Source organism: Oncorhynchus masou, chromosome 5 (assembly GCF_036934945.1).
Source record: "Oncorhynchus masou masou isolate Uvic2021 chromosome 5, UVic_Omas_1.1, whole genome shotgun sequence".
Taxonomy (NCBI): Eukaryota; Metazoa; Chordata; class Actinopteri; order Salmoniformes; family Salmonidae; genus Oncorhynchus; species Oncorhynchus masou.
In genome coordinates this window covers 14,081,632-14,100,607 of record NC_088216.1, presented here as the reverse complement: position 1 = coordinate 14,100,607, position 18,976 = coordinate 14,081,632, and the positions used below count along the sequence as shown (strand labels likewise).

The following is an 18,976-nucleotide window of genomic DNA, read 5'->3' as shown; positions in this document are numbered from 1 at the left end:
TCCACAGCTATTTATTTGAAGGAGCTAATGGACTCTCTGTGGCTGAGTCAAGCTCTCTGGGCAATGGCTTTAGTGACTGATATGAGTCAGTAATGATGCAATGCTTTAGGGACTGATATCAAGCTCTTAGGGAATGACCTCAGTGGCTTTAGGGACTGAAACTCTGACAGTAATGATGCAGTGGCTTTAGTCAAGCTTTATCTAGGTAAGGCTTTAGGGACTGAGTCAGAGCTTTAGGGATTGACTCTCTGTGGTTGAGTCAAACTTTAGGGAATGACCCTCTGTGGCTGAGTCAAGCTTTGGGAATGACTCTCTGTGGTTGAGTCAAACTCTCTGGTAATGACCCTCTGTGGCTGAGTCAAGCTTTAATGGACTGATATGGCTGAATGATCAGAGCTCTTAGGTAATGACTCTCTGTGGTTGAGTCAATCTCTCTGGTAATGATGCAGAGGCTTTGGCTATAGTCAAGTAATGACCCTCTGAGTCTTTAGGTCAAGTCAAGATGTCAGGTCATGAATTTTGAATTATTTTATTTAGACAGGAGGAGTAATTATAATATTTTAACAAAATATAAATTTACTTTCGGGAAGCTGAATCCAAATGAGCTGCAGATACTTTTCTGATTAGCGAATGGCTGAAACCAGGGATCTGTAAATAACGACGAGATGCTCATGTCCCTGCCCTAACAATGTGAAACGTCTTCCCAAATGGGAACTGATAGGCGACAAGTTTAGGTCTGCATATTATGCCACATTAGAAACTGATTGGGCTTATTGATGACAGATTTTTAGGCGATATGGTGAGCCCTGCAGAGGCTTTAGGGACTGAAACTAGCCAGCAGAAACAGCGGCTTTGACTTACTATATGTAGCCCATGTAATGATGCTGTCTTTTGGCCACTGAAATGGGCATGACATGCTTTAGGGACTGATACTGGGACAGTATCAGATGCAGGGCTTTTCTGATATGGGCACCAGGCTTTCATGACATGGGCACCGTTGATGCAGACGGCTCTTGTTGGACTGGAGATGGGCAGTAATGATGCAGAGTTTAGGGACTATGTGGGCAGTTCTGATGCAGATTTTGGGACTGATATGCAAAGAAAATGATGCTGTTTTAAAGCTGATTTTCTAATGATTCTAAACATTTACCATGTCTAATATGTATTCATTTGGGACAAAAAAAATTACAGACATTATCTATGTGGGCAAAAAAACAACTATCCCATGCTGTCATGGACTGAGTTGACCTGGACATTTCAGACCAGTTATACATATCTGATATGGTGTGTAATGACTGACAAGACAAGAGGGACTGATATGGGCAGACCCAATTTAGGGACTGGTTGCACCTTGTGCATTCTACTATTACAACTTTCAAGAGTAAGTTTAGGGACTGATATAGATGATTTAGGGACTGATTCTGGGCAGTAATGATGCAGATCTTTAGGGACTGATATGGGCTCATAATGACATCACAATACCTTTAATGACTGATATGGGCAGTAATGATGCAGAGGTTTAGGGACTGATAATGACATCACAATACTTTAGGGACTGATATGGGCAGTAATGATGCAGACATTTCATAATGACAAAGCAAAAACAGTTTAAAAACAACAAATGATGCAGATTTTATTAAAATACAAACAGTAATGATGCAGATTTACATAATACTGGGCAGAGGCTTTAGGGACTGATATGTAATGATGCAGAGGCTTTAGGGACTGATATGGCCTCTAATGATGCTAGGCTTTAGGGACTGATATGGGCAAGAGGCTTTAGGGACTGATATGGGCAGAGGCTTTAGGGACTGATATGGGCAGAGGCTTTAGGGACTGATATGGGCAGTAATGGTGCAGAGGTTTTAGGGACTGATATGGGCAGTAATGATGCAGAGGCTTTAGGGACTGATATGGGCAAGAGGCTTTAGGGACTGATATGGGCAGTAATGATGCAGAGGCTTTAGGGACTGATATGGGCAAGAGGTTTTAGGGACTGATATGGGCAGAGGCTTTAGGGACTGATATGGGCAGTAATGATGCAGAGGCTTTAGGGACTGATATGGGCAAGAGGTTTTAGGGACTGATATGGGCAGAGGCTTTAGGGACTAATATGGGCAGTAATGATGCAGAGGCTTTAGGGACTGATATGGGCAGTAATGATGCAGAGGCTTTAGGGACTGATATGGGCAGAGGCTTTAGGGACTGATATGGGCAGTAATGATGCAGAGGCTTTAGGGACTGATATGGGCGGAGGCTTTAGGGACTGATATGGGCAGTAATGATGCAGAGGCTTTAGGGACTGATATGGGCGGAGGCTTTAGGGACTGATATGGGCGGAGGCTTTAGGGACTGATATGGGCAGAGGCTTTAGGGACTGATATGGGCAGTAATGATGCAGAGGTTGCAGGAGTAGTGGGATAGAAAAACTGGGCAGCGTCTATTCCCAGTACAGAGGAAGTCGGGGAGGGGAGGATGGCAGGAAGAGATGGAAGTGAGGAGGCCGTCCTTTCCCTCAGGGTTTCCCAAACTGGAGTTGAAACCCTGTTTGACCAGTCTTGGGGTTGGAAACAGCCGGTTGAATAAGTCATTACATCTGATAGGAAAACCAAATCACATCAAAACATATTATTTGATACATTGACGTTCACACATTTAATGTGCTGCCACATACTGAACATTATAATTATTCCCCGATACGGATGTTTCAGCTCGCGAACCGTCTCTGATTATCCTTCCTGTTTGGCCCTGTCCGGGGGTGTCCTCGGATGGGGCCACAGTGTCTCCTGACCCCTCCTGTCTCAGCCTCCAGTATTTATGCTGCAGTAGTTTATGTGTCGGGGGGCTCATCAGTTTGTTATATCTGGAGTACTTCTCCTGTCCAATTCGGTGTCCTGTGTGAATCTAAGTGTGCGTTCTCTAATTCTCTCCTTCTCTCTCTCGGAGGACCTGAGCCCTAGGACCATGCCCCAGGACTACCTGACATGATGACTCCTTGCTGTCCCCAGTCCACCTGGCCGTGCTGCTGCTCTAGTTTCAACTGTTCTGCCTTATTATTATACGACCATGCTGGTCATTTACGAACATTTGAACATCTTGGCCATGTTCTGTTATAATCTCTACCCGGCACAGCCAGAAGAGGACTGGCCACCCCACATAGCCTGGTTCCTCTAAAGTTTTCATCCTAGGTTTTGGCCTTTCTAGGGAGTTTTTCCTAACCACCGTGCTTCTACACCTGCATTGCTTGCCGTTTGGGGTTTTAGGCTGGGTTTCTGTACAGCACTTTGAGATATCAGCTGATGTACGAAGGGCTATATAAATACATTTGATTTTGATTTGATTTGACTCGAACAGCGTAACAAGCAAGGCTGCCATTTTCTGCATGGTCAACGCACCTCAGCAGAGACGGAAGAGAATGCAAGACATCCCACTCCCTTTTTTTTTCTGGTCCATATATGGTTAATGAACTTCGCAGATGAGCTCTAGCTGCCAATGCATTGGTGTCAAAGGGAGAGCCACCCTGTCGAGCAGAACGGAACTGAATATTTTTTGTTTCAATGGGAAACAGCCTGAGTGGAACATCATTTATCCACCACCTCACTGCCTGAGACTTGCCTGGGCACAAAGTGTAAAGAGTTGACTGGGTAGAACCTCGACAGATATAGTATCCAATCTTTTGTTTTATTTATTTATGTATTTAATTAAGAGACACAGGGCTGTCAGATTTGATTTAGTTCTTCCGTTTCTCTGACTCCAGTACAGTAGGTGGCGGTAGTGCACCGTTAACGGTGAATCCCGACCGCCGTTAAATCCACCGAAGAAGAACCGAAGCCTGAGAGAACAACAACTTGTTTATGGAAGGAGAGACGACGGCATGCGAGACACGTTTTCAAAAAACCTACATCGAGGGAACGTGTATTATTATTAGTGAAAAACCCGAGACAAACAGTCGAGGTAAGAAACGTTTGTGGTGTCGCTTTCTTTGATCTGGTTTCCATGGAAACTAACATTAGATAGCTACTCCAACAAGCCTAATGTTGGCTACAAGGCTAAGCAGCTAATGTTTACTGTCCTCACAAAGCCTCGTCCTTCACCATCATGGGTTATGTGACAGAGGACGTTTTATCAATAACACACTTATCCTGGATACTTTGGCAAAACGGCACGCAAGCTAAGTTAGAGGGATACTAACTAGCTAGTTGTTTGGGTAACCTTACTTTCACAGCCTCGTTTTTGTTTATTAAATCCCCGTAATACGATATCGTGGAGTTGAGGTAAACTCAGCTAGTATCCCCAGCCGAGGTGGCCAGATAAATTCACCTTTGGCATTTACAGCACCGCTTGTGTTGGCTATCTACGGGTCGAAAGTCTAGCAAGGCTATTCGGCAATGTCCAATTTATGAAGCTATGTATGTAATCTTATCTAACTATATGATCCAGTCGAATCTACTCGCCAGTCGGCTTACTGGAGATGAGTGTACACACGTCTTTACAGTGTCTGTAAACCAAACACTGGGTTTGATATGCCGCTACCTGAGTCTACTGTGTCTTTGATTTTGATTTGAGTCTGTAGTGTCCTCACCCGTCTACGTTGTCCTGGTCTCTGTGTAGATGGTGTCTTATAAGAGACTGAGCCCAGAGGATGTCCAGTTCACCAACGCTGCTGCTTCAGAGGAGGCTCCTGTACGGGAGGAGGTGAGAACTACCTGACACTCTAGTGGCGGCAGGGTAGCCTAGTGGTCAGAGCGTTGGACTAGTAACCGGAAGGTTGCAAGTTCAAACCCCCGAGCTGACAAGGTACAAATCTGTCGTTCTGCCCCTGAACAAGGCAGTTAACCCATTGTTCCTAGGCAGTCATTGAAAATAAGAATTTGTTCTTAACTGACCTGCCTAGTTAAATAAAGGTAAAATAAAATAAATAGTGGGATTCTGTCATGTATAGTAATGTAGTCACATTTTACCCCAACCCTACAGTACCAGTCAAAAGTTTGGGACACACCTACTCATTCAAGGGGGATTTCTTTATTTTTTTAACTAATTGTCTAAATTGTAGAATAATAGTGAAGACATCAAAACTATGAAATAACACTTGTGGAATCATGTAGTAACCAGAAAAGTGTTAAACAAATCAAAATATTGTTTATGTTGAGATGTCTGTTACTCTGTGAAGCATTTATTTGGCTGCAATCTGAGGCTGGTAACTCTAATGAACTTATCCTCTGCAGCAGAGGTAACTCTGTCTTCCTTTCCTGTGGCGGTCCTCATGAGAGCCAGTTTCATCATAGCGCTTGATGGTTTTTGCAACTGCACTTGAAGAAACTTTCAAAGTTCTTAACATTTTCCTTATTGACTGACCTTCATGTCTTAAAGTGATGATGGGCTGTCGTTTCTCTTTGCTTATTTGAACTGTTCATGCCATAAAATGGACTTGGTCTTTTACCAAATAGGGCTATCTTCTGTATACCCCCCCCCCCCTACCTTGTCACAACACAACTGATTGTCTCAAACGCATTAAGAAGGTAAGAAATTCCGCAAACAAGGCACACCTGTTAATTGAAATGCATTCCAGGTGACTACCTCATGAAGCTGGTTGAGAGAATGCCAAGAGTGTGCAAAGCTGTCATCAAGGCAAAGGGTGGCTACTCTGAAGAATCTCAAATATTTTTGTTGTTGTTGTTGCTTACTACATGATTCCATACGTGTTACTTCATTGTTTTGATGTCTTCACTGTTATTCTACAATGTAGAAAATAGTACAAAATTAAAGAAAAACCCCTTGAATGAGGAGTTGTGTCCAAACCTTTGACTGGTACTGTGTATGTACATAGTACCTCAACTGCTTTGTACCCCTGCATTTTTACAAAAGAGCAGAAACAGACTGGCAGGTGAGTGACTTGTGTCCTGCACCCCTGCAGGGGGTGTACTGTGCATCAAGCTGCCTCACACTGCAGAAACAGGAGATGGGCTCATAGGGGCAGGAGCCGTTCTGACTCGCACAGGCCAAGGCTCCTGCAGGGCTCACGTTCTTACCCAGACTACACCGGTGTTGCAGTCAACCTGTAACTGTCGTTGTGATTTCAGGGGAAGGACCCAGAGGAGACAGAGCGCCCCCTGCTGCCCCGGAGGCCCTCCTGTTCTGCCACCACGGCCCTCATCTCCCTGGGCTCCCTGCTGCTCCTGGTCTGTGGCCTCTGGCTTCTGGTGACCATCTTCTGGCTCCAAGCCCCCTCCAACAGCGTCCCCCACAGGGCCCCGCCGCCCAGGGGCTCCCCAGGGACGGGTGGGGGAGACGGGGGTAGAGCCCTACCAGAGCCCCAGGCTTGTGGAGTGGTCCCAGAGGCCTGGAGGTTTGACTGCTACCCAGAGAGAGGGGTGGTGGTGACCAGGGAGTTGTGTGAGGCGAGGAACTGTTGCTTCATCCCTGCCCCCTCCTCCCCCCCTGCCTCCTCCTCCCCCCCTGCCCCCTCCTCCCCCCTGCCTCCTCCTCCCCCCTGCCTCCTCCTCCCCCCTGCCCCCTCCTCCCCCCCCTGCCCCCTCCTCCCCCTGCCCCCTCCTCCCCCCCTGCCCCGGGGAGGAACGGTGTTCCCTGGTGTTTCTACCCTCCTGGGTACCCCTCCTACTCCCTGGTGTCTGTTAACGCCACAGACTTGGGTCAGACAGGAACTCTGGAGAAGACGGTGAAGACCTACTACCCTGAAGACATTCTGACCTTACAGCTGGAGCTCCTCTATGAGACGGACAACAGGCTCCGAGTCAGGGTGAGGAGGCAGGGAGGACACACCGATACATACCTACTGACGCACATGAATGTACTGTATACACACACACACACACACACACACCAAATACATACATACTGACGCACATGAATGTACTGTATACACACACACACACACACACACACACACACCAATACATACATACTGACGCACATGAATGTACTGTACACACACACACACACACACACACACACACACACACACACACACACACACACACACACACACACACACACCGATACATACCTACTGACGCACATGAATGTACTGTACACACACACACACACACACACACACCAATACATACATACTGACGCACATGAATGTACTGTGCACACACACACACACACACACCAATACATACATACTGACGCACATGAATGTACTGTACACACACACACACACACACACACACACACACACACACACACACCAATACATACCTACTGATGCACATGAATGTACTGTATACACACACACACACACACACACACACACACCAATACATACATACTGACGCACATGAATGTACTGTACACACACACACACACCAATACATACATACTGACGCACATGAATGTACTGTACACACACACACACACACACACAAATACATACATACTGACGCACATGAATGTACTGTACACACACACACACACACCAATACATACATACTGATGCACATGAATGTACTGTGCACACACACACCAATACATACATACTGACGCACATGAATGTACTGTACACACACACACACACACACACCAATACATACATACTGACGCACATGAATGTACTGTACACACACACAAATTAATGCACACACTCACACAGGCAGATTCACATGAATGTACTGTATAGACACACATTAATGCTCTCACACACTCACACACACACACACATAGGCAGAAGTGCACACACATAAATACAGACAGATGCACATAAATGTAGTGTATAGACACACATTAATGCTCCCACACACACACACACACACACACATGAATTCGGTCCCTGAGTCAGATCTCTGGGGTCTTTGGCCGTCATATCATTCATCTCTCTTTTGTTATGTTCAGATCACCGACCCGTCTGAGTCGCGGTTCGAGGTGCCAATCGCCGTGCCCAAGGCCACAGAGAAGGCCTCTAGTCCCGCCTACTCTGTGGAGCTGTCCAATGAGCCGTTTGGCATCATCGTGAAGAGAACTTCCACAGGAGCTGTGCTGTATGCATGAGTTATTCTCTGTCTCTCCTCTCTCTGTGGTTTCTACTCTCTCTCTCTCTCTCTCTGTAGTCTCTACTGTGTCTCTCTCTCTGTAGTCTCTACTGTCTCTCTGTCTTTCTCTCTGTAGTCTCTACTCTCTCTGTAGTCTCTACTCTCTCTCTGTCTCTCTCTCTCTCTCTCTCTGTAGTCTCTACTGTGTCTCTTTCTGTCTCTCTGTCTGTAGTCTCTAATCTCTACTCTGTCTCTCTCTGTAGTCTCTACTCTCTCTCTCTCTGTAGTCTACTCTCTCTCTCTCTCTCTCTCTCTCTCTCTCTCTCTCTGTGGCCTCTACTCTCTCTCTTTCTGTGGCCTCTACTCTCTCTCTCCCGGGAGTCTCTACTCTCTGTCTTTCTCTCTCTCCGTCTCTCTCTCTGTAGTCTGGTTGGAGTAATCTGGGAATGGGGATAGTTTCTTTTGACATAATGCCTGTGGTTGTGTGTCTGTCTTCATGTCGTCTCTCTCTGCCCCCCCCCCAGCCTCAACACCACGGCAGCTCCTCTGTTCTACTGTGACCAGTTCCTCCAGCTGTCTTCATGTCGTCTCTCTCTGCCCCCCCCCCCCAGCCTCAACACCACGGCAGCTCCTCTGTTCTACTGTGACCAGTTCCTCCAGCTGTCTTCATGTCGTCTCTCTCTGCCCCCCCCCCCCCCCCCCCCCCAGCCTCAACACCACGGCAGCTCCTCTGTTCTACTGTGACCAGTTCCTCCAGCTGTCTACATGTCGTCTCTCTCTGCCCCCCCCCCCAGCCTCAACACCACGGCAGCTCCTCTGTTCTACTGTGACCTGTTCCTCCAGCTGTCTTCATGTCGTCTCTCTCTGCCCCCCCCCCCCCCAGCCTCAACACCACGGCAGCTCCTCTGTTCTACTGTGACCAGTTCCTCCAGCTGTCTTCATGTCGTCTCTCTCTGCCCCCCCCCCCCCAGCCTCAACACGGCAGCTCCTCTGTTCTACTGTGACCAGTTCCTCCAGCTGTCTTCATGTCGTCTCTCTCTGCCCCCCCCCCAGCCTCAACACCACGGCAGCTCCTCTGTTCTACTGTGACCAGTTCCTCCAGCTGTCTTCATGTCGTCTCTCTCTGCCCCCCCCCCCAGCCTCAACACCACGGCAGCTCCTCTGTTCTACTGTGACCAGTTCCTCCAGCTGTCTTCATGTCGTCTCTCTCTGCCCCCCCCCCAGCCTCAACACCACGGCAGCTCCTCTGTTCTACTGTGACCAGTTCCTCCAGCTGTCTTCATGTCGTCTCTCTCTGCCCCCCCCCCCCCAGCCTCAACACCACGGCAGCTCCTCTGTTCTACTGTGACCAGTTCCTCCAGCTGTCTTCATGTCGTCTCTCTCTGCCCCCCCCCCAGCCTCAACACCACGGCAGCTCCTCTGTTCTACTGTGACCAGTTCCTCCAGCTGTCTTCATGTCGTCTCTCTCTGCCCCCCCCCCCAGCCTCAACACCACGGCAGCTCCTCTGTTCTACTGTGACCAGTTCCTCCAGCTGTCTTCATGTCGTCTCTCTCTGCCCCCCCCCAGCCTCAACACCACGGCAGCTCCTCTGTTCTACTGTGACCAGTTCCTCCAGCTGTCTTCATGTCGTCTCTCTCTGCCCCCCCCAGCCTCAACACCACGGCAGCTCCTCTGTTCTACTGTGACCAGTTCCTCCAGCTGTCTTCATGTCGTCTCTCTCTGCCCCCCCCCCCCCCCCCCAGCCTCAACACCACGGCAGCTCCTCTGTTCTACTGTGACCAGTTCCTCCAGCTGTCCAGCAGTCTGTCCAGTCAGTACATCTATGGGCTGGGAGAACACCGCTCCTCCTTCCTACACGACATCCACTGGAACACCCTCACCATGTGGGCGAGAGACGTGGCGCCCACGGTAACGACCCTTCCACCTGAACATGACTCTATTCTATATCCTTTGTCTGTAGGACCTCATCCCTTCTACCTGACCATGACTCTATTCTATATCCCGTGTCTGTAGGACCTCATCCCTTCCACCTGAACATGACTCTATTCTATATCCTGTGTCTGTATGACCTCATCCCTTCCACCTGAACATGACTCTATTCTATATCCCGTGTCTGTAGGACCTCATCCCTTCCACCTGAACATGACTCTATTCTATATCCCGTGTCTGTAGGACCTCATCCCTTCCACCTGAACATGACTCTATTCTATATCCTGTGTCTGTATGACCTCATCCCTTCTACCTGACCATGACTATTCTATATCCCGTGTCTGTAGGACCTCATCCCTTCTACCTGACCGTGACTCTATTCTATATCCTGTGTCTGTAGGACCTCATCCCTTCTACCTGACCGTGACTCTATTCTATATCCCGTGTCTGTAGGACCTCATCCCTTCTACCTGACCGTGACTCTATTCTATATCCTGTGTCTGTAGGACCTCATCCCTTCTACCTGACCGGGACTCTATATCCTGTGTCTGTAGGACCTCATCCCTTCCACCTGAACATGACTCTATTCTATATCCCGTGTCTGTAGGACCTCATCCCTTCTACCTGACCGTGACTCTATTCTATATCCTGTGTCTGTAGGACCTCATCCCTTCTACCTGACTGTGACTCTATTCTATATCCTGTGTCTGTAGGACCTCATCCCTTCTACCTGACCGTGACTCTACTCTATATCCTGTGTCTGGAGGACCTCATCCCTTCCACCTGACCGTGACTCTATTCTATATCCTGTGTCTGTAGGACCTCATCCCTTCTAGCTGACCGTGACTCTATTCTATATCCTTTGTCTGTAGGACCTCATCCCTTCTACCTGACCGTGACTCTATTCTATATCCTGTGTCTGTAGGACCTCATCCCTTCTACCTGACCGTGACTCTATTCTATATCCTGTGTCTGTAGGACCTCATCCCTTCTACCTGACCATGACTCTATTCTATATCCTGTGTCTGTAGGACCTCATCCCTTCTACCTGACCGTGACTCTATTCTATATCCTGTTTCTGTAGGACCTCATCCCTTCTACCTGACCATGACTCTATTCTATATCCTGTGTCTGTAGGACCTCATCCCTTCTAGCTGACCGTGACTCTATTCTATATCCTGTTTCTGTAGGACCTCATCCCTTCTACCTGACCGTGACTCTATTCTATATCCTGTGTCTGTAGGACCTCATCCCTTCTACCTGACCGTGACTCTACTCTATATCCTGTGTCTGTAGGACCTCATCCCTTCTACCTGACCGTGACTCTATTCTATATCCTGTGTCTGTAGGACCTCATCCCTTCTACCTGACCGTGACTCTATTCTATATCCTGTGTCTGTAGGAGCTGACTAACCTGTACGGGGTTCATCCCTTCTACCTGGCCATGGATGAGGGAGGGACGGGGACAGCACATGGATTCTTCCTGCTCAACAGCAACGCTATGGGTCAGTGGCCACGTCCCATTTCTACCATTACTACCTTTACTCTAGCTCCTGTTTACTGGGACATGATGGGTCAGTGGCCACGTCCCATTTCTACCATTACTACCTTGACTCTAGCTCCTGTTTACTGGGACAGGATGGGTCAGGGGCCACGTCCCATTTCTACCATTACTACCATTACTCTAGCTCCTGTTTACTGGGACAGGATGGGTCAGTGGCCACGTCCCATTTCTACCTTTACTACCTTTACTCTAGCTCCTGTTTACTGGGACAGGATGGGTCAGGGGCCACGTCCCATTTCTACCATTACTACCATTACTCTAGCTCCTGTTTACTGGGACAGGATGGGTCAGTGGCCACGTCCCATTTCTACCTTTACTACCTTTACTCTAGCTCCTGTTTACTGGGACAGGATGGGTCAGTGGCCACGTCCCATTTCTACCTTTACTACCTTTACTCTAGCTCCTGTTTACTGGGACAGGATGGGTCAGTGGCCACGTCCCATTTCTACCATTACTACCTTGACTCTAGCTCCTGTTTACTGGGACATGATGGGTCAGGGGCCACGTCCCATTTCTACCTCTACTACCTTTACTCTAGCTCCTGTTTACTGGGACAGGATGGGTCAGTGGCCACGTCCCATTTCTACCATTACTACCTTTACTCTAGCTCCTGTTTACTGGGACAGGATGGGTCAGTGGCCACGTCCCATTTCTACCTTTACTACCTTTACTCTAGCTCCTGTTTACTGGGACATGATGGGTCAGTGGCCACATCCCATTTCTACCTCTACTCTAGCTCCTGTTTACTGGGACAGGATGGGTCAGTGGCCACATCCCATTTCTACCATTACTACCATTACTCTAGCTCCTGTTTACTGGGACATGATGGGTCAGTGGCCACGTCCCATTTCTACCATTACTACCTTTACTCTAGCTCCTGTTTACTGGGACATGATGGGTCAGTGGCCACGTCCCATTTCTACTTTTACTCAAGCTCCTGTTTCCTGGGACAGGATGGGTCAGGGGCCACGTCCCATTTCTACCATTACTACCTTTACTCTAGCTCCTGTTTACTGGGACATGATGGGTCAGTGGCCACGTCCCATTTCTACCATTACTACCATTACTCTAGCTCCTGTTTACTGGGACAGGATGGGTCAGTGGCCACATCCCATTTCTACCATTACTACCATTACTCTAGCTCCTGTTTACTGGGACAGGATGGGTCAGGGGCCACGTCCCATTTCTACCATTACTACCATTACTCTAGCTCCTGTTTACTGGGACAGGATGGGTCAGTGGCCACGTCCCATTTCAACCACATTTTACGTTCAGTATCCTGAATCTCCACTGATGTCTGAGTGATGCTGTGTCTTTATGGCGTGTTTATGAATGCTCTGTGGATGTTGGTTCTGTAGACGTGGTCCTCCAGCCGGGCCCTGCCATCACCTGGCGTACCATTGGTGGGATCCTGGACTTCTACGTCTTCCTGGGTCCCGATCCGGCCTCTGTGATTGGACAGTATTTGGAGGTCGTAGGTCAGTCTACAGAAAGATTAGGATCTGTTTCTTCCTCGTGTCCTTGGTAAGTCGTCGCTGTCTGATTCTCGCCGTCGCCTCTCTCAGGTTACCCCGCCATGCCGGTCTACTGGGCGCTGGGGTACCATCTCTGTCGCTGGGGTTACGGAAGTAGCAATGCCACCTGGGACGTCGTCAAGAACATGAGGAACTATGGAATACCTCAGGTACTGACTCCCTCAGTGTGTGTGTGTATATGTGTGTGTGTATATAACATGAGGAACTATAGAATACATCAGGTACTGACTCCCTCAGTGTGTGTGTGTGTATATATGTGTGTATATAACACGAGGAACTATAGAATACCTCAGGTACTGACTCCCTCAGTGTGTGTGTATATATGTGTGTATATAACATGAGGAACTATAGAATACTTCAGGTACTGACTCCCTCAGTGTGTGTGTATATATGTGTGTATATAACATGAGGAACTATAGAATACCTCAGGTACTGACTCCCTCAGTGTGTGTATATATGTGTGTATATAACATGAGGAACTATATAATACCTCAGGTACTGACTCCCTCAGTGTGTGTGTATATATGTGTGTATATAACATGATGAACTATAGAATACCTCAGGTACTGACTCCCTCAGTGTGTGTATATATATGTGTGTATATAACATGAGGAACTATAGAATACCTCAGGTACTGACTCCCTCAGTGTGTGTGTATATATGTGTGTATATAACATGAGGAACTATAGAATACCTCAGGTACTGACTCCCTCAGTGTGTGTGTATATAACATGAGGAACTATAGAATACCTCAGGTACTGACTCCCTCAGTGTGTGTGTATATAACATGAGGAACTATAGAATACCTCAGGTACTGACTCCCTCAGTGTGTGTGTATATAACATGAGGAACTATAGAATACCTCAGGTACTGACTCCCTCAGTGTGTGTGTATATATGTGTGTGTATAACATGAGGAACTATAGAATACTTCAGGTACTGACTCCCTCAGTGTGTGTGTATATATGTGTGTGTATAACATGAGGAACTATAGAATACTTCAGGTACTGACTACCTCAGTGTGTGTGTATATATGTGTGTATATAACATGAGGAACTATAGAATACCTCAGGTACTGACTCCCTCAGTGTGTGTGTATATAACATGAGGAACTATAGAATACCTCAGGTACTGACTCCCTCAGTGTGTGTATATAACATGAGGAACTATAGAATACCTCAGGTACTGACTCCCTCAGTGTGTGTGTATATAACATGAGGAACTATAGAATACTTCAGGTACTGACTCCCTCAGTGTGTGTGTATATATGTGTGTATATAACATGAGGAACTATAGAATACTTCAGGTACTGACTCCCTCAGTGTGTGTGTGTGTATATAACATGAGGAACTATAGAATACCTCAGGTACTGACTCCCTCAGTGTGTGTGTATATATGTGTGTATATAACATGAGGAACTATAGAATACCTCAGGTACTGACTCCCTCAGTGTGTGTGTATATATGTGTGTATATAACATGAGGAACTATAGAATACCTCAGGTACTGACTCCCTCAGTGTGTGTATATATGTGTGTATATAACATGAGGAACTATATAATACCTCAGGTACTGACTCCCTCAGTGTGTGTGTATATAACATGAGGAACTATAGAATACCTCAGGTACTGACTCCCTCAGTGTGTGTGTATATATGTGTGTATATAACATGAGGAACTATAGAATACCTCAGGTACTGACTCCCTCAGTGTGTGTGTGTATATATGTGTGTATATAACATGAGGAACTATAGAATACCTCAGGTACTGACTCCCTCAGTGTGTGTGTATATATGTGTGTATATAACATGAGGAACTATAGAATACCTCAGGTACTGACTCCCTCAGTGTGTGTGTGTGTGTATATATGTGTGTGTTCCAGGATGTGCAGTGGAATGATATAGACTACATGGACCGTTCTCTAGACTTCACCTTTGACCCCACGGCCTTCTCGACCCTGCCTGACATGGTGAAAGACCTACACAGCCACGGACAGCGCTACGTCATGATGCTGGTACATTAACCCCCTCCTCCCCCCTCTAACCCTCTCCTCCCCCCTCTAGGGGTATTAACCCTCTCCTCCCCCTCTAGGGGTATTAACCCTCTCCTCCCCCCTCTAGGGGTATTAACCCCCTCCTCCCCCCTCTAGGGGTATTAACCCTCTCCTCCCCCCTCTAGGGGTATTAACCCTCTCCTCCCCCCTCTAGGGGTATTAACCCTCTCCTCCCCCCTCTAGGGGTATTAACCCCCTCCTCCCCCCTCTAGGGGTATTAACCCCCTCCTCCCCCCTCTAGGGGTATTAACCCCCTCCTCCTCCCTCTAGGGGTATTAACCCCCTCCTCCTCCCTCTAGGGGTATTGACCCTCTCCTCCCCCTCTAGGGGTATTAACCCTCTCCTCCCCCTCTAGGGGTATTAACCCTCTCCTCCCCCCTCTAGGGGTATTAACCCTCTCCTCCCCCCTCTAGGGGTATTAACCCTCTCCCACCCCTCTAGGGGTATTAACCCTCTCCTCCTCCCCCCCCTCTAGGGGTATTAACCCTCTCCTCCCCCCCTCTAGGGGTATTAACCCTCTCCTCCCCCCTCTAGGGGTATTGACCCTCTCCTCCCCCTCTAGGGGTATTGACCCTCTCCTCCCCCTCTAGGGGTATTGACCCTCTCCTCCCTCCTCTAGGGGTATTAACCCTCTCCTCCCCCCTCTAACCCTCTCCTCCCCCTCTAGGGGTACTAACCCTCTCCTCCCCCCTCTAGGGGTATTAACCCTCTCCTCCCCCCTCTAGGGGTACTAACCCTCTCCTCCCCCCTCTAGGGGTATTAACCCACTCCTCCCCCCTCTAGGGGTATTAACCCTCTCCTCCCCCCTCTAACCCTCTCCTCCCCCTCTAGGGGTACCCTAACCCCTCTCCTCCCCCCCCTCTCTAGGGGTATTAACCCTCTCCTCCCCCTCTAGGGGTATTAACCCTCTCCTCCCCCCTCTAGGGGTATTAACCCTCTCCTCCCCCTCTAGGGGTATTAACCCCTCTCCTCCCCCCCTCTCTAGGGGTATTAACCCTCTCCTCCCCCCTCTAGGGGTATTAACCCTCTCCTCCCCCCTCTAGGGGTATTAACCCTCTCCTCCCCCCTCTAGGGGTATTAACCCTCTCCTCCCCCTCTAGGGGTATTAACCCTCTCCTCCCCCCTCTAGGGGTATTAACCCTCTCCTCCCCCTCTAGGGGTATTAACCCTCTCCTCCCCCCCTCTAGGGGTATTAACCCTCTCCCCTCCCCCCTCCCCCCCCTCTAGGGGTATTGACCCTCTCCCCCCCCTCTAGGGGTATTAACCCTCTCCTCCCCCTCTAGGGGTACTGACCCTCTCCCCCCCTCTAGGGGTACTAACCCTCTCCTCCCCCTCTAGGGGTACTAACCCTCTCCTCCCCCTCTAGGGGTACTAACCCTCTCCTCCCCCTCTAGGGGTATTAACCCTCCCTCTCCTCCCCCCTCCCCCTCTAGGGGTACTAACCCTCTCCTCCCCCCTCTAGGGGTACTAACCCTCTCCTCCCCCTCTAGGGGTACTAACCCTCTCCTCCCCCCTCTAGGGGTATTAACCCTCTCCTCCCTCTACAGGACCCAGGTATCAGTAGTGTCCAGCCAGAAGGAGGGTACTGGCCGTATGACGAAGGTCTGAGGAGAGGAGTCTTCATCAACCACACAGATGGAAGCACACTCATCGGGAAGGTAGGGAGGGAGACACATACAGATGGAAGCACACTCACCAGGAAGGGAGGGAGGGAGACACATACAGATGGAAGCACACTCACCAGGGAGGGAGGGAGACACACACAGATGGAAGCACACTCACCAGGGAGGGAGGGAGACACACACACACACAGATGGAAGCACACTCACCAGGAAGGGAGGCAGGGAGACACATACAGATGGAAGCACACTCACCAGGAAGGGAGGGAGGGAGACACACACAGATGGAAGCACACTCACCAGGGAGGGAGGGAGGGAGACACACACAGATGGAAGCACACTCACCAGGAAGGTACCTCTAAAGGTTCCAATCCCAGGTTCTGTGGACGTTCTATCTGTTTGGTACTCACTCCTAGAGGTTAGAGAGAGATGGACCAGCAGCTGGAGGTTAGAGAGAGATGGACCAGCAGCTGGAGGTTAGAGAGAGATGGACCAGCAGCTGGAGGTTAGAGAGAGATGGACCAGCAGTTGGAGGTTAGAGAGAGATGGACCAGCAGTTGGAGGTTAGAGAGAGACGGACCAGCAGCTGGAGGTTAGAGAGAGACGGACCAGCAGCTGGAGGTTAGAGAGAGACGGACCAGCAGCTGGAGGTTAGAGAGAGACGGACCAGCAGCTGGAGGTTAGAGAGAGACGGACCAGCAGCTGGAGGTTAGAGAGAGACGGACCAGCAGCTGGAGGTTAGAGAGAGACGGACCAGCAGCTGGAGGTTAGAGAGAGACGGACCAGCAGCTGGAGGTTAGAGAGAGATGGACCAGCAGCTGGAGGTTAGAGAGAGATGGACCAGCAGCTGGAGGTTAGAGAGAGATGGACCAGCAGCTGGAGGTTAGAGAGAGATGGAACAGCAGCTGAAGGAAGTGGGCTACATGCCGTGTCCTGCTTGCCGTTGTGCCCTTGAGCAAGACCATTAACCTCTAAAATGGTTTACTGCGCCCCCCCTCTGCTCCAGCCTCTTTAACCTGTGTGTGTGTTTCTGTGGGATAAGCAGAAGGCACATTTCCACATTTACCTCGTCCTCTCTGTCTCCTCTCCTATGTTGTTCACCTCTCTCTCTCTCCTCTCCTCTCCTATGTTGTTCACCTCTCTCTCTCTCCTCTCCTATGTTGTTCACCTCTCTCTCTCCTCTCCTATGTTGTTCACCTCTCTCTCTCTCTCTCTCCTCTCCTATGTTGTTCACCTCTCTCTCTCTCCTCTCTTATGTTGTTCACCTCTCTCTCTCTCCTCTCCCATGTTGTTCACCTCTCTCTCTCTCCTCTCCCATGTTGTTCACCTCTCTCTCTCTCCTCTCCCATGTTGTTCACCTCTCTCTCTCTCCTCTCCTATGTTGTTCGTTCATCTCTCTCTCTCTCTCTCTCTCTCTCTCTCTCTCTCTCTCTCTCTCTCTCTCTCTCTGTTCATTTCTTTCTGTCCACACACACACACACACACACACACACACACACACACACACACACACACACACACACACACACACACACAGGTGTGGCCAGGTCTGACAGCGTTTCCTGATTTCTCTGATGATGTGACCCATGAGTGGTGGTACGACAATCTCAAGAGGTTCCACGACAAAGTTCCCTTCGACGGACTCTGGATCGTACGTAAGAGTGTGTGTGTGTGCTGTCATCTAACCTTGTGTGTGTGTGTTTTCCTACGGACTCTGGATCGTACGTAAGAGTGTGTGTGTGTGCTGTCATCTAACCTTGTGTGTGTGTGTTTTCCTGTTTCAGTCTGGAGTCAGATATTGTGACATTGTGATATTTGCCCTCTGACCCCTCCAACTTCCTGCCTAGGACATGAACGAGCCATCTAGCTTCGTGGACGGGTCGACCATTGGTTGTCCTGACACCGAGCTGGAGAACCCTCCGTACACACCTGGTGACACACACCTCTTTCATCTTGCTCTCTTTCTCTGCCCTCTCTCCTCTCGTTCTTTCTCCTCTCGTTCTTTCACCTCTCGTTCTTTCACCTCTCGTTCTCTCACTTCTCTCTCTCACCTCTCGTTCTCTCACTTCTCTCTCTCACCTCTCGTTCTCTCACCTCTCGTTCTCTCACTTCTCTCTCTCACCTCTCGTTCTCTCACTTCTCTCTCTCACCTCTCGTTCTCTCACCTCTCGTTCTCTCACCTCTCGTTCTCTCACCTCTCTCTCACTTCTCTCTCACCTCTCGTTCTCTCACCTCTCTCTCATCTCTCACCTCTTCTCACCTCTCGTTCTCTCACCTCTCTCTCATTTCT

General features: G+C 49.0%; 1 protein-coding gene across 1 annotated transcript in view; it reads left to right on the top strand.

The window, feature by feature from the left end:
- The first annotated feature begins 3,799 nt into the window (after positions 1-3,799).
- The window catches only part of LOC135528271 (lysosomal alpha-glucosidase-like), an 18,073-nt gene continuing 2,896 nt past the window's right edge, over positions 3,800-18,976 (top strand). Inside the window, exons 1-13 of the mRNA XM_064957241.1 lie at positions 3,800-3,954; positions 4,612-4,695; positions 6,081-6,451; positions 6,571-6,757; positions 7,852-7,997; positions 9,732-9,897; positions 11,321-11,423; positions 12,841-12,960; positions 13,048-13,166; positions 14,897-15,028; positions 16,615-16,725; positions 18,224-18,337; positions 18,534-18,895. Of these exons, the coding sequence (XP_064813313.1) occupies positions 4,612-4,695; positions 6,081-6,451; positions 6,571-6,757; positions 7,852-7,997; positions 9,732-9,897; positions 11,321-11,423; positions 12,841-12,960; positions 13,048-13,166; positions 14,897-15,028; positions 16,615-16,725; positions 18,224-18,337; positions 18,534-18,895 (2,015 nt within the window). The 5' untranslated portion in view covers positions 3,800-3,954. The remainder of the gene's footprint in view (positions 3,955-4,611; positions 4,696-6,080; positions 6,452-6,570; positions 6,758-7,851; positions 7,998-9,731; positions 9,898-11,320; positions 11,424-12,840; positions 12,961-13,047; positions 13,167-14,896; positions 15,029-16,614; positions 16,726-18,223; positions 18,338-18,533; positions 18,896-18,976) is intronic.